We start from the raw sequence: 15,515 nt of genomic DNA, 5'->3' as shown, positions 1-15,515 counted from the left end.
TGGGGGGTGACGGGGTTACATAGCACACTAGCATGACGATACATCTCATGCTGGTTCTGTGTTGCCATATAGTGGTCATAACTGGCACAGAATTTACCTAGAAGAGTTATGATTTTGCCCATATGGCACAATACCAGCAAACCATTTAATGCCAAAATTTAAGCTATACTGTATAAATCCTGTATAATAATAATAATAACTCAAAATTAAAGACCTGACAACCCTTTAAGATCTGGAGTCCACAATTCCAATAATTCAACAATTCCAATGATCCAACCCCCTAAGATCTGGAGTCCACAGTTCCAATAATCCAACAGTTCCAATGATCCAACCCTCTAAAATCTAGAGTCCACAGCTCCAATAATCCAACAGTTCTAATGATCCAACCCTCTAAGATCTGGAGTCCACAGTTCCAATAATCCAACAGTTGTAATGATCCAACCCTCTAAGATATGGAGTGCACAGTTCCAATAATCCAACCCTCTAAGATCTAGACTCCACAGCTCCAATAATCCAACAGTTGTAATGATCCAACCCTCTAAGATATGGAGTGCACAGTTCCAATGATCCAACCCTCTAAGATCTAGACTCCACAGCTCCAATAATCCAACAGTTCCAATCATCCAACCCTCTCAAATCTGGAGTCCACAGTTCCAATGATCCAACCCTCTAAGATCTAGAGTCCACAGCTCCAATAATCCAACAGTTCTAATGATCCAACCCTCTAAGATCTGGAGTCCACAGTTCCAATAATACAACAGTTCCAGCAATCATCCAACCCTCTCAAATCTGGAGTCCACAGCTCCAATAATCCAACAGTTCCAATGATCCAACCCTCTAAGATCTGGAGTCCACAGTTCCAATAATCCAACAGTTCCAATCATCCAACCCTCGACTCCACAGCTACAATAATCCAACAGTTTCAATCATCCAACCCTCTCAAATCTGGAGTCCACAGTTCTAATAATCCAACAGTTCTAATGATCCAACCCTCTAAGATCTGGAGTCCACAGTTCCAATAATCCAAAAGTTCCAATGATCTAATTCTCTAAGATCTAGAGTCCACAGCCGACAATGTTCCCACTATTTTGCTCTGACTACAACAGACCCATTTATTAGTAGCACCCAGGGCAAATATAAAACACTATTTTGAGTTGTCACCAGAACAAGAATAGAGTGGAGATTTTCCATAGACAGACAGTAGAAGTATCAGCACTGTGAGCACAGTCAAACAATCCTGCATTTTACATTGCTGTTATCCTAAAATGTTTCAGCCACTGGGGGCTGGAAGGGGAGGTGCTTAGGTGGGCTTGCATAAGGGAAGCTAAGCACAGAAAGGACCTCACCTACAAGTTTGCATGTATTCCAGATGTGTATTCAGCTATTTGGCTAAAGTTAAATCTTAAACAGTTGAGTTGTTAATGTTCTAAATTAATACATTGTCAGCAATCAACCAGCAACTTAATTGGTACGAGCCTTTGCTCTTTGTGCTTTACACACACAGCTGTCATTACGGCTTCTTCTAGTCTATAAAATGGCTGAAAACAAGCCTATTTTTAGACATGTTGTCAGCTGGCTTTTTTATTGAGTATCCAACAGCTTAATGTTAATGCTAAGTGCTTGAAATATGTGAAAAGTAGATGGAAACAACCAAACTGTCACTATATCCGCTGCCCGGCCACTTCCCCCAGAGTCCATGTGAAGCCAAGCCAAGAGAAAAGAGGTGTATTGGGACAGAGCGGACCCACCTGAAAAAGGGGCTGGACACTGAGCTGTATTAGTCATGCCTTCACTTTTAGCAAGGGGCTCAGATCAACTTCTTTGGACAAGGTGCCCGAGGACATGTCCTCATCATTATTTCTGGGAATGCTTCATACTCTTTGTGCCTAGAGTGCCTGCCTACTGTTCCGGTGGGACCTCATAATGTTGCATTTTCCTTCACTTTAGTCCTTGTGATAGTAGAAAGGTTGAATTTCCATATTGGTGACACAGACAGGAATTAAAAAACTAACAGGATTTACAGTATAAACCTAACCTACTCTATCCAAACTCAACATGAATTTTAAGATAGAGCTTTGAACCCCTCGCCACTCTATACAAAGTTAAAAAATAAAAGTTGACTCTGGTTGTCACATACCTGGTGAGAGCCTGAGATGACGAGTGTGGCCTCCCTTGCTTCTTTTGTCCAAACACCCCTGGTAATGGTGGACAGAGGCTGTAGGGACGGCCCTATGAAGTGGATACACCCAGAGCTGGAGCTGCAGGTGGACCAGTCTGAAGGAAGAAGATGTTACCATTACCCACAATTAAAGGCTGCCAAATTGATCCAGTGCAAAATGACACTTGCAGATAGTCTGCAAGTGTCTTTGAGTAATACAGGGTAGCAATGTAGTGTAGTATAACACTACATTGCTACTCTGTATTACTCAAAGAGTAGCAATGTAGTATTAACTATTCATTCATATGGTGTGACATCATTTTTCGATTAAATTAATATTGTTTTTTATTTTTTCATGCAAAAAATAAAATGTGCAAAATCTAAAAAAATTAGTTTTTTTAATTTTCATATAACTTTGCACATACTTTGCACCAAAAACATAATTTTAGTGCCATTTTAAACTGGAGAAATTGTACAATAAAATTTATACTTTTTATTTACAGTAATTAATTAAAGTAATATATTTTCAATTAAAATATACATTTACATCTATATATTACATAGAAAAAAAGAATTTTTGCAAGACAATATTGCCAAAAGAGTCTTGTTTGTCCTGAAAAAAAAAATCTATAAAGTACTTTGTTATGGCAAAATAAGCAAGCCATGGAGGGAATGTAAAAATTGCTCTGCTCCCTAAGGGGTACACATGTACGAGAGCTGAAGTGGTTAAAGTGGAATTCAAGCCAAATTGTTTGGATGGAGTGGTTGGGGTGTTTCAATCTTTCCTGATAATATGACAGGAAGTGTGGGAAATCTTACTAGCAGTGATACAGACAGCAATTAAATCTTGGCAGAGATTCTAACCTTTCCTCACTCTGTACAGAAATCATGCTTTGGCTGGAGTTCCACTTGAATTATTTCCTAGAGAAGCTTTTACTAATAACTATTATAAACACGCTGACTATAACAACCGGCTAGAAGTAACCTATCTGCAGACTAAGTAGGCCCCATGATAATTCCTTCCTTGGTATGCTATGGGTAAGAGAGATTGGCATGCCTGCATAAGGGATTTGTTAGGTGGCCAATTCTGTAATTGGCAACACTCCACCAGCCGCAGAATCTCTGGAATCCAACTCCCGTTATCACTAGGGGAAGCAGCACTGGCAATGGCGAGACATAGGACTGATTCAGACAGTGAGGGAACCACTGCAGATGAATGTGAATAGTTCACCTTCTCTTTTTGTCCTGGTGACCATTGTCACTGGGCCAGACAGTAATGAAAAACTAAAAATTTTTCCCATGAATAGAGGGACAAACTGCCAATAGGGATGCTGGCTCCGGTGACAATTCTCAAAAAGGGCATTTCCCATCTTTTCCTTTCACTTCCTGTTGTATCTCCAGGACAGGAAGTAGATGGAAATCTCCACAAAAAGACCTGCACAATATAGAAAAAAAATCACTGTTTCTGACTGGAGACATTGAAGACTATCTGTAAAGCTACAAGAGTGTACAAAAACAGCATTGCCCAAGCCAGCGGCGTAACCCCTTACAGGGGTAAATATACCCCTGTAAGCTTTTTAAGTACAGATATTGGAGATTGTGAATTTTGCAATTTGATCACTATATATTAGCTGTAGTATGTCATAATTATATACACTGCCTGGCCAAAAAAAGACACCACCTGGATTTAGAGAAGCAAATAGGTCAGAGCCTTCCATTGGATAGTAGGTCTGGGTTCAGCACCATTATGTGCCCAATAAATGAGGTCAGCTGCCCACCTGAATATACTGCTGGTCCAAATTGTCCCATCAATCGATTCTTTCTTCCCTGATGGCACATTGGGCATATTCCTAGATGACAATGCCAGGATTTATCGGGCTCAGATTGTGAAAGAGTGGTTCAGGGAGCATGAGACATCATTTTCACACATGGATTGGCCACCAGAGTCCAGACCTTAACTCCATTGGGATGTGCTGGAGAAGACTTTACACAGTGTTCCCACGCTTCCATCATCACTACCAGATCTTGGTGAAAAATGAATGCAACTCTGGATGGAAATAAATGTTGTCACATTGCAAAGCTTATAAAAAGGATGCCATGGAGAATGTGTAACATAATCAAAGCTAAAGGAGGTCCAATAAAATATTGGAGCGTGTGACTTTTTTCTTTTTGGACAGGCAGTGTGTATATTGCCAAAGGAATAAAAAAAGAAACGCTTACCCAATTACAGAGAGGATAATCCCAAGATGTCTAATTGTGCTTTGTTAAACTATTATTGGTAAGACAATGTTCATAGACAATGTTCATAAATTTGTGTATGGGGTCATGGTGATTCTCCCACTTTGCCCAGTGGAAGTCACACTCTCAATGGATGTACCCTGCAGAATCGCAGTTACTACTGATGGAAGGACATCTTATTGGTTCAACCAGCTAGGGACAGGGGCGTATTTATAGCCACAGGAGACATAAAGTGGACTCAATGATTCTGTCCCTGGTGAGTTGTCACCAGGGGCAGAATTGCTATTGTGACATTCATTAAAAGCAAAGTTTTTATAGTGATGAATAGTAATACATTTAAAACGCATCTAAGATTCACAGCACTGCAATCACGGCAAATGAAAGACGCAAAGATGTGAATGCACCACCGGTAGCTTCAATTCTCAAAACGTTAACACAAGGATAAGGATCATGACTGATGGATTCGTCGATTTACGTCCCTCTGTTAAAAACCCCAATAAACACACAGACTGCGCGACATGGATTTTATTGGCCACATCAGCCCTTTTATTAAACAAACCAACTTTAACAATAACCAAAGTAATAAACTAAATAATATAGATCGCCGAGATCACTTGTATGCAGCCTGCAGGTCTGCCATTCTCTATGGGGGGGGGGGGGCGCATTGAGAAATCTTGCCTTGGGGCAGCAGAGGGAGTAAATCTGTGATGTTGCTTGTAACCTCCATCTTGTCTCCATCTCTCAGGACCAATAGTGAAAAGGCTGCCCCGTCGCTTGGAGGTGACGGAGGGTGGAAACGCAGCGTTTTGCGCAGAGACGGAGAGTGAAGTGGAGCAAGTCGGTTGGACCCACAATGGCCACATCCTGTTTGAGGATCACAGGACCGTGGTGCAGAGTTTTGGAAGGACCCACGTCTTGGTTCTGGTGGGGGTGACACAGAAGGATTGCGGTATCATCCAGTTCCACGCTGGGCTTTCCGAGTCCACGTGCCAGCTCCGAGTTAAAGGTAAGAAAGGCGGGTGACTAAAAACAACTGTCATAAATATTTAACCCCCAAGCTTTAATAAAATAAGAGTAACAGTTGAAATCCTATATAAGACAAAGCTGAGTCGAACGTCTAAGCTGGCTTTGGGTCATGGACAATATTATTATTACTAATAAGTAATTAATAATAGTAATAATTAAGTAATAAATAAATAAATAATGAAGTAAGTAATAATAATTATTACTAATAAGGCTGCATTAGTCATGTAGCCTAGTTCGGAGGATCTTGTAAGTAGGTATATGTTGATGGAGCGCTGGGCCCCAAAGTTTGAACTTTGTCCAAACAGAAATCCAATGCGTTCCGGGGGCCCTAAACTCTCCCTTCATCAGGGCTGAAAATGATAAGAGCTAAGTATTACCATTCGAAATTGCACATGATCATTGTATAGCATTTGGAATACACACCGTTGTTGTTACGCTATAGACTGGGGGTAGCCAAACTTCGTCCCCCCAGCTTTGGTGACACTACAAATCCCATTAAGCATTACAAGCACTACAAGACTCTGACAGCTACAGCCATGATTTCCAGAGGCAGAGGCATGACTGGATTTGTAGTTTCTGCGCAGCTGGTGGGCCAAAGTTTAGCTACCCCTGATAGAGACCATTGTTTACAGTCTTATATATTCAGCTGATATCATTTTATGTCGTCTTAATTTTGAGCCCTGATGAAGTGGACGTTTTGAGCCCCTGAAACATGTTGGCTTTCTTTTTTTGTGCCTTATATGAATACAATTCTTATGGGACTTGTTCAAAACCTTTCAGCGCCCTCACTCTTCTACTGTCCTACAAAGGATTGTGTGACGCTGGCTTTTGGTCACTGTGATCCACTGTTTGGTAGAGCAACCTGGCCAGTGCCTTGACATAGGTCACATGACCTGACAGCAGCCCAATCCCTGAATTGTCTGTTTCTTTAACAATGAGGATTGATTTACTTTTTTTATTACAGTGGGAGGATCCAATATATTTTGGAATGGGAATTGTTTTTTTTATTTTAATTCTGGGTCCTTTTTCAAGTGGATCTCCATCCAACACACTGCTGAAGGGTTTGAACCTCACATTTTGTTGCTGTCCCCATATGGGTGAATGTTCTTCATTTCCTGTTGTAATGACATAAAATGTGCAGAAATCAGGAGAGGAACCCTATCTTTGACAACCCTCCGCAGAACAGGTGCCCCCACTGGGGGATTTCTTCTTTACTCCTGTTTCGGTGGAGGATATAAAATGACAATGGTCACTAGGACAGGAGGAAACAAGGAGAGATCTCCCAGATGGGGACACGAACAGCAATAAAAACTCGACAGAGGTTCAAACTTTTCTGCTGTGCAGTGCAGCCTGAGACATACTGGTGGAGCCCGTACTGGGAAACAGAGATTTCAAGGCTGTAATGATAAAGATTGATGGCTAGACATGTGCGATTTGTTTTGTTCCTAATCAAAATTCGGACAAATTTTCAGAAATTCAGACATTCGGACATTTTGAATTTCCAAATCCCAATGTGTCCGAATCTGAATTTTCGTTTCCGAATTTCGGATCCCGTCCGAATTTCATTCAAAAACTAAACTGAATCGGGCATGTGACTTTTTTGGCCAATCAGATGTGTTTCGGTTTAATGCATCCAAATGGGTCTGAAGACGAATTTTCGTTACGGCAACATGGGAGCCATATACAGTATATACATAGTATTTGAGGTTGAATAAAGACATTAGTCCGTCAAGTCCAACCTTTTAGGATCTCATTCTAGGAGTACCCGCACCCCTGTATATTGCGGTCCCTTAAGAAATCGTCCAAAAGTTTCTTGAACAATTCCACAGTATATACATATATTACTAAAACTGAGGCTCCCAGACCCGAATGGCATTTGGGATCCGAATTTCCAAATTGCATTGGGGAGTTCCTGAATGCCATTTGGGTCTGGGAGCCTCAGCTTTAGTAATATATGTAAATGGCTCCCAGACCCAAATAGCATTCAGGAGCTCCCCAATGTAAATTCGGAACCCGAATGCCATTTGGGTCAGGGAGATACAGCTTTAGTATTAATATCTGTATATGGTTTTCTGTTGTATTCACAACGAATATTTGTAAACTCATCCGAAACTAACGGAAATTCAGATTTTGTCCGAATCGGAAATCCCGAACTGAATCGAAATTTCGGACCCAAATCCCGAAATAACGGAATATCCGAACCAAATTTTTCCACTGCTTACATGTCTATTGATGGCTCTTAATGGCATCCTCAGAGCTGCTCGCAGGTGCTGTAACACTGGAGAAGGTTTAGAACCCGGTCAGGTTTTTATTTCTGTCTTCCCGTTGGGGAGATTCACCAGCTCTGTTTGTCATGGTGACCGTTATGACTGAACGTGAAAGAAATCAGAACAGGAATAGATGTAAAATCTTCCAATGGGAACACTAGTTTTGGCGACCTGGCTGACCACCGGGGATTTCCTCTCACTTCCTGTTGTGAGTATCAGACAGGAAGTGAAGGAAAATCTCACCAATGGGACACAGATGGGGAAAAAAAATTGCTGACGGGTTATGATTAACCGTCCCTTTCGTTAACCTAAACTAAAAAAAAGTTTGGGCTTCAGTTCTACTTATCCTGCTGAACTCCATTCAGTGTCCTCCCGGTATATTGCTATATTAAGGATGTTCTGTAGGGAGCTGGCACATTGAACATCTCAAGCAAATTACTAATGAGATAAACAAATGTGTCTCCTCTCCTCTTACCTCCAGCTCTGCACCATCTTATGCTGGATCCTTATTACAGCTCTGCTGGGCTTGTATGTTATACTACTTACTGTGAGGGCACCTGGCCGGAGTATGGGCTAGAAAAGGTCACTTCATATAACTGAACTGTGTTTGGGCCAAGGCTGAGTTCTCCTTCTTTACTCGTATATAACAGAACAACTAGACTCTAGACAACTCCAGACAACTAGATCACATTACCCCTTTATCTGCTTTTCTTTCTGGAAGGACGGAGCCACGTTGGTTTAGGTATAATGTAGGGTCAGCTTTCTTTTCTGGGCTTAGATGCCGGCTCAGAGATAAAACAATCACGTAAGCCCTGGGAACCTGCACAGAGATAATTATGTATAAGCTGCGGGTTGCCTCCTTGTGAAAATTCTATTGGCAGGCTGTCTTGCCATTCCTGTGGCTTTTGAGAATAATCAATGCACAGGGGTGTATTTATAAAATGCTCAAAGAGCAAATTATTGGCACCAGATGGAGCCGAGATGCATAGGAGCACATTATGGGCGCTCGATGGAGCTGAGAAGTATAGGAGCAAATTATGGGCACTAGATGGAGCCGAGGAGCATAGGAGCAAATTATTGGCAGTAGATAGAGCTGAGGGGTATAGGAGCAAATTATGGGCACTAGATGGAGCTGAGCAGAAAATTATGGGCACCAGATGGAGCTGAGGAGAAAATTATGGGCACTAGATGGAGCTGAGGAAAAAATTATGAGCACTAGATAGAGCTAAGGAGCAAATTATGGGCACTAGATGGAGCTAAGAAGCAAATTATGGACACTAGATAGAGCTAAGGAGCAAATTATGGGCACTAGATAGAGCTAAGGAGCAAATTATGGGCACTAGATAGAGCTAAGGAGCATAGGAGCAAATTATGGGCACCAGATGGAGCTGAGCAGAAGATTATGGGCACCAGATGGAGCATAGGAGAAAATTATGGGCACTAGAAGGAGCTGAGAAGAAAATGATGGGCACTAGATCGAGCTGAGGAGAAAATGATGGGCACTAGATGGAGCTGAGGAGAAAATAATGGGCACTAGATGGAGCTGAGGGGAAAATTATGGGCACTAGATGGAGTAGATGAGCAAATTATGGGCACTAGATGGAGCTGAGGAGAAAATGATGGGCACTAGATGGAGCTGAGAAGAAAATGATGGGCACTAGATGGAGCTGAGGAGAAAATTATGTGCACTAGATGGAGCTGAGGAGAAAATTATGGGCACTAGATGGAGCTGTGGGGGAAATTATGGGCACTAGATGGAGTAGATGAGCAAATTATGGGCACTAGATGGAGCTGAGGAACAAATTGTGGGCACTAGATGGAGCTGAGGAGCAAATTATGGGCACTAGATGGAGCTGAGGAGAAAATATGGGCACTAGATGGAGCTGAGGGGAAAATTATGGGCACTAGATGGAGCTGAGGAGAAAATATGGGCACTAGATGGAGCTGAGGAGAAAATGATGGGCACTAGATGGAGCTGAGGAGAAAATATGGGCACTAGATGGGCCTGAGGGGAAAATGATGGGCACTAGATGGAGCTGAGGAGCAAATTATGGGCACTAGATGGAGCTGAGGAGCAAATTATGGGCACTAGATGGAGCTGAGGAGAAAATTATGGGCACTAGATGGAGCTGAGAAGCAAATAATGGGCACTAGATGGAGCTGAGCAGAAAATTATGGGCACTAGATGGAGCTGAGGAGCAAATCATGGGCACTAGATGGAGCATAGAATTCCTATGCTTCCCGGCTCCATCTAGTGGTCATATTGTGCTGCAAATCTAAAATGAAGATATTTGCAGAGCTTTTATAAGTACACCCCAGAGTATGCCATTCTCATCCTGACTTATCACCTTCCTTTTGTATGTGTGCCATTGCTGGGCAGCCAACCTAAACACAATATGACTAAATTATGTACATTCAGAGAGTTCTTGTCTCCTGCATCCAGAGCATCTTCTAGCAAGCATTGTATAGGTCAGGAGGAGCCAAACCGACTTCCATCTGTGATGAAACTACAAAACCCATCATGCCATTCCTTCTAGGAGTCATACTTGTGGCAGTCAGAGCCTTATGGAACTTGTAGCACCACAGCAGCTGGAGGGCTGAAGTTTGGATACCCTGGGTATAGGTCCATGCAGCTTGATTTAGAAGATACATATTACAATCTGGTACTTTTGGCATCTGTGTAAGTTGTAAGCAACATGGTACTATTTAAATGACAAGGTGGCATGGCCCTTTAAGCTCCAGCACCCAATGTATGGCCATCCAGTCTCCCAGGCATGGTGATGGTATGGATGGATGTGTTGCATGTAAAGCTATTTATGATTGTTGTGCCCCATTTTTTGAAGGTTGTAAATGTAAGTTTCTATGTTTTTTCACATCAAAGTCACTCAGATCTAAACGTTCACGAAGCCTCCAGCTGCTTAGAAGATGAAAGCTGACACGGAATTGTTTGGACAACGTGGAAACTTTCCCTGTCCTTTGGTAGCTATAAATAAGCCTCACGGCGGAACCAACGCCAGCGGGTACATTTACTAGACAGAGGGGCGGACATACTATTTGTGCAGACTGTTCAGCTGTTTAAGGGCCCATTGGGAGCTAGGGGCCCATTTGTACAAGATGTCGGTCAGATGAGTGCTGGGACCTTCTTCCACTTGTCAGGGGCCCGTGTATGATACATGTGGGTCAGATGAGTGCTAGGACCTCCTTCCACTTGTCAGGGGCCCGTGTATGATACATGTGGGTCAGATGAGTGCTAGGACCTCCTTCCACTTGTCAGGGGCCCGTGTATGATACATGTGGGTCAGATGAGTGCTAGGACCTCCTTCCACTTGTCAGGGGCCCGTGTATGATACATGTGGGTCAGATGAGTGCTAGGACCTCCTTCCACTTGTCAGGGGCCCGTGTATGATACATGTGGGTCAGATGAGTGCTAGGACCTCCTTCCACTTGTCAGGGGCCCGTGTATGATACATGTGGGTCAGATGAGTGCTAGGACCTCCTTCCACTTGTCAGGGGCCCGTGTATGATACATGTGGGTCAGATGAGTGCTAGGACCTCCTTCCACTTGTCAGGGGCCCGTGTATGATACATGTGGGTCAGATGAGTGCTAGGACCTCCTTCCACTTGTCAGGGGCCCGTGTATGATACATGTGGGTCAGATGAGTGCTAGGACCTCCTTCCACTTGTCAGGGGCCCGTGTATGATACATGTGGGTCAGATGAGTGCTAGGACCTCCTTCCACTTGTCAGGGGCCCGTGTATGATACATGTGGGTCAGATGAGTGCTAGGACCTCCTTCCACTTGTCAGGGGCCCGTGTATGATACATGTGGGTCAGATGAGTGCTAGGACCTCCTTCCACTTGTCAGGGGCCCGTGTATGATACATGTGGGTCAGATGAGTGCTAGGACCTCCTTCCACTTGTCAGGGGCCCGTGTATGATACATGTGTGTCAGATAAGTGCCGGGACCTTCTTCCACTTGTCCGGGGCCTGTGTATGATACATGTGGATCAGATGAGTGCCGGAACCTTCTTCCACTTGTCAGGGGCCCGTATATGACACATGTGGGTCAGATGAGTGCTGGGATCTGGGTTATGTTCGCTGTCTGACCCCGGCTCCATGAGAGTTCTGTGGATCTTGAGGCTCCTCTTGATCTGTATCCATCTATACAGAGGGAATATGTGTATGGACTGAATTTGGGGGCCCGAAAATTTGTGACGGACACAAGACAATGAAGGGTTAATGTTCGGTGCTAGGAGAGCGGTCATATTAGCCGGCAATGGCGGTCTATTTTCAGATATGCGCCCCACCCCCGCAGTCCTTGTCATTTATATATAGGCCGGGAAATAGTTTGTATATTTATGTATTCTGTAAATATCGCTGTTAAAGGGCCGGTACCATCCACGCTGCCTGAGCATCTGTCAGGTATGAAGATCAGAAGAAGAAGAATATCAGATAACAGTCACAAGTCCTTCATGTTCATTCTTTTCCTGGGTTAGTTACAAAGAGTATTGAATCCTTCGGATATAACACACTCATTGAGTTCCAGTCCAGTAGTTTTGCCCAGGCTAAGATGATGTCATCAATCTGCTGCAGGCAGGAGGAAGCATTTCTTTAGTCTCCCCTCCCCCAGTGATCAGTCTGCTGCAAGCAGGAGGAAGCATTTCTGCAGTCTCCACTTCCCCAGTGATCATTCTGCTGCAGACAGGAGAAAGCATTTCCTCAGTCTCCCCTCCCCCAATGATCATTCTGCTGCAGACAGGAGAAAGCATTTCCTTAGTCTCCCCTCCCCCAGTGATCATTCTGCTGCAGACAGGAGAAAGCATTTCCTCAGTCTCCCCTCCCCCAGTGATCATTCTGCTGCAAGCAGGAGGAAGCATTTCTGCAGTCTCCACTTCCCCAGTGATCATTCTGCTGCAGACAGGAGAAAGCATTTCCTCAGTCTCCCCTCCCCCAATGATCATTCTGCTGCAGACAGGAGAAAGCATTTCCTCAGTCTCCCCTCCCCCAGTGATCATTCTGCTGCAGACAGGAGAAAGCATTTCCTCAGTCTCCCCTCCCCCAGTGATCAGACTGCAACATTGTAACTTTGTAGAAAAAAACAAGGTAAAAGGGGGCAGCAGGGGCTGATCAGTGCCAGGCATTTGTGAATACAACCAAGAACTGCACAAGCGCCAGGATTTACATGACTGTATCATCTCTGAAGCGGCATCTCAGACCAGGAAGTAGATGGTGACCCTGGATGATGCCTGAACAAAGATGGTGCCGTGCTTCTATAGACAAAAGCAGATGATTGTCAGGGGGAGTCCTGTGAGCTCAGTGAAAGGTGATAAATAATAAGTATATGTGTGTGACTATAAATTACATTCCACCTGCACAGAGCGCCCGTATTCACCTGTCCTTTATCTGATGCAGCTCGTGGTTCCAGCATCGCCCCGGCCTCCGGTGAGCCGGCCAGTCGGACGATGGAGGCCGGGCAGCCCATCTGTCTTAGCTGCCAGGTGCCCAGCTCGGGGGCTAAAGTGCGCTGGATGAAGGATGGTAAGGAGGTGGAGGTGGGCGGACGCTTCTCCCTCCAATCGGATGGCAGAATGAGGCGGATTCTCATCTCGTCTTTAGAACTGCTGGACTCTGGGACCTACACCTGCCACTCCGCCGACGACAACATCAGCTTCTCTGTCACAGTGACAGGTAAGAAAATGTGCATGAAGGTCCATTGCTTTGGCAGCCCATTCTTTCCAATGAAGAAAAAACAGGTGTGCCACCAGATATAGAAGAGTCCAAAGATGTTTTGTTTATAGAAAAAAAAGCATTAAAGACCCAACGCGTTTCAGCCCCTGATGAAGAGGCAAGGTGTAAACCCCAGAAGCGTGTTGGCTTTTTTGATACTGTTGTTTTTCTATCAATAAAACCACTTTGGACTCTTCTACGTCTGGTGTCGCCCCTGTTTATACTTCACTCTGCTTCTTTAAGGCTCCTCGGTCAGTCTGGGGTTCTTTTTGGTGGGAGAGCAGCCCACTCCCAAGCCATTAAACCCCATGGCAGCAACATCTATTAGAATTGTTGGACTCCTACAATAAAAGATCCCAGTGCCTCTCATCCTTTAATGTTACAATTCTCAGCGGGCCGCCCTAACACAAGGCAGCTTATCGTATGAAAGAACGCACATTAATGCATGAGCGGTATTGCACCCAGGGGCGGATTTACTCTCTCTGGTGCCCCAAGGCCGTGTTCCTCAATGCGCCCCCCTCTCCCATGGAGAATGACAACCAGATGGTGGGGTTTTTAAAAAAAAAATGTCTTTATTATTGTTTTAATTCTTTATTATTTTTTTATTTGTATTTATCTTATTATCTTTTACTTTTTCATTTTTTATCATTTTTTGTTATTATTTTTTTAAATTTTTTAGCACTTTTTAAAATTTGTATTTTAATTACGATTCCTTTTTACGTATTTTTTTTAAGTATTTATTTGTTTAATAATTTTTTACTTTTTATTATTTTTTTTAATTTGTATTATTATTTTTTTCCCCACTTAACTTTATTGCTATCACACAGGAGCTAACAAGCCCCTGTGTGATAGCATTTGGAGGTGACGGTTTCTCTTTATTGAACCTGACACCTCGAATACTGAGTTCTAGCACACCACTGTGGCAGCTGAGAAGGGAAGACTACGAGTGCAGCTCTCCCCCTCTCACTGTTTACATGGAGCAGATCGGAGAATGGACCTTCTCCGCTCTGCTCCGCGCTCTCCATTCTGAAGTGATTGCCGTGGTCCCGGGTCCCCCACAACAGCGAAAACCACGGACAGAGGCAGCCAGGTGGGGGCGGACCATGGAGGGGGGGCGGCAGGGGGGTGCCGACCTGCAGGCTGCATAAAAGTGATCTCGGTGACATCGTAGCAGCTGTACATTTAGCTTGTCCGAAGCAGGGCTAAATGTAGAAAAAAACGACCCATCCGGCGGCTGTGCTGCCCCTCTTCTCCTTACCACCCCCAAGGGCCAGGCTTCGGGGGGCTTGTGGGAAATTCGGTCCTGATTGCACCACGAAAATGTAAATGGGCCCCGGTCACAGAGATGATTGAAGATGTCCTAAACGTAAAATGAAATTATTCTGTGTCCATTATACTTGATAACAAGTCTTGGGGGTCAAAGGATTTTTCTTGTAGCACTTGAGTTGTCTTTTCCTCCATTCAAGATGTCTAATGAAACTGTTGGTCGTTGCCTCTGTCAGCCACCCCCATACTCAGGGTCGGATTTCCCACAAGGCCACCGAGGCCTGGCCTCGGGGCAGCAGGGGGTAGAGGGACAGCACAGCCGCCAGGTGGGTAGTTTTTTTCTACATTTAGCCCTGCTTCGGGCAAGCAAGGCTAAATGTAGAGCAGGGAGGCCACCACTCGGTTTGTACAAGTGATCTCTGCAATGCCACCGAGATCACTTGTAATAAGACTGCAGGTCCATCCCCCCCCCCCCCTCCTTCCCCCGCCCCCGTTTTCGGGGTCCCCCACTTTGCTGGGGGACCCGCTACCACGACAAGGTAGTTCAGGATGGAGAGCGCGTCCGTTCTCCGCTCTGCTTCGTGTAAACAGTTAGAGGGGGAGAGCTGCACTCGCAGCCTTTCCGTCTCAGCTTTCACAGGACTTCCAGCACAGTACTGTGCTCAAACGTCTATATTGGAGGTGACAGGTTCAATGGAGAGAACCTGTCACCTCCAAAAGCCATCACGCAGGGGCTTGTTAGCAATAAATTCAAGTGAAAAAAAATAGTAAAAAATAATAAAATAAACAACAATTGAAAATGGAAGTAAATAAAAATGTAATAAAAAAAAAAGG

General features: G+C 44.2%; 1 protein-coding gene across 1 annotated transcript in view; it reads left to right on the top strand.

The window, feature by feature from the left end:
- OBSL1 (obscurin like 1) overlaps positions 1 to 15,515 on the top strand; it is a 79,733-nt gene that overhangs the window by 4,621 nt on the left and 59,597 nt on the right. The window contains exons 3-4 of the mRNA XM_018563033.1: positions 5,142 to 5,402; positions 13,101 to 13,376. Coding sequence (XP_018418535.1) covers positions 5,142 to 5,402; positions 13,101 to 13,376 — 537 coding nt within the window. The remainder of the gene's footprint in view (positions 1 to 5,141; positions 5,403 to 13,100; positions 13,377 to 15,515) is intronic.

Source organism: Nanorana parkeri, unplaced genomic scaffold (genome assembly GCF_000935625.1).
Source record: "Nanorana parkeri isolate BGI_ZX_2015 unplaced genomic scaffold, ASM93562v1 scaffold626, whole genome shotgun sequence".
Lineage (NCBI taxonomy): Eukaryota > Metazoa > Chordata > Amphibia > Anura > Dicroglossidae > Nanorana > Nanorana parkeri.
The sequence above is the reverse complement of the archived record's forward strand: the minus strand, read 5'-3'. Positions and strand labels throughout refer to the sequence as shown.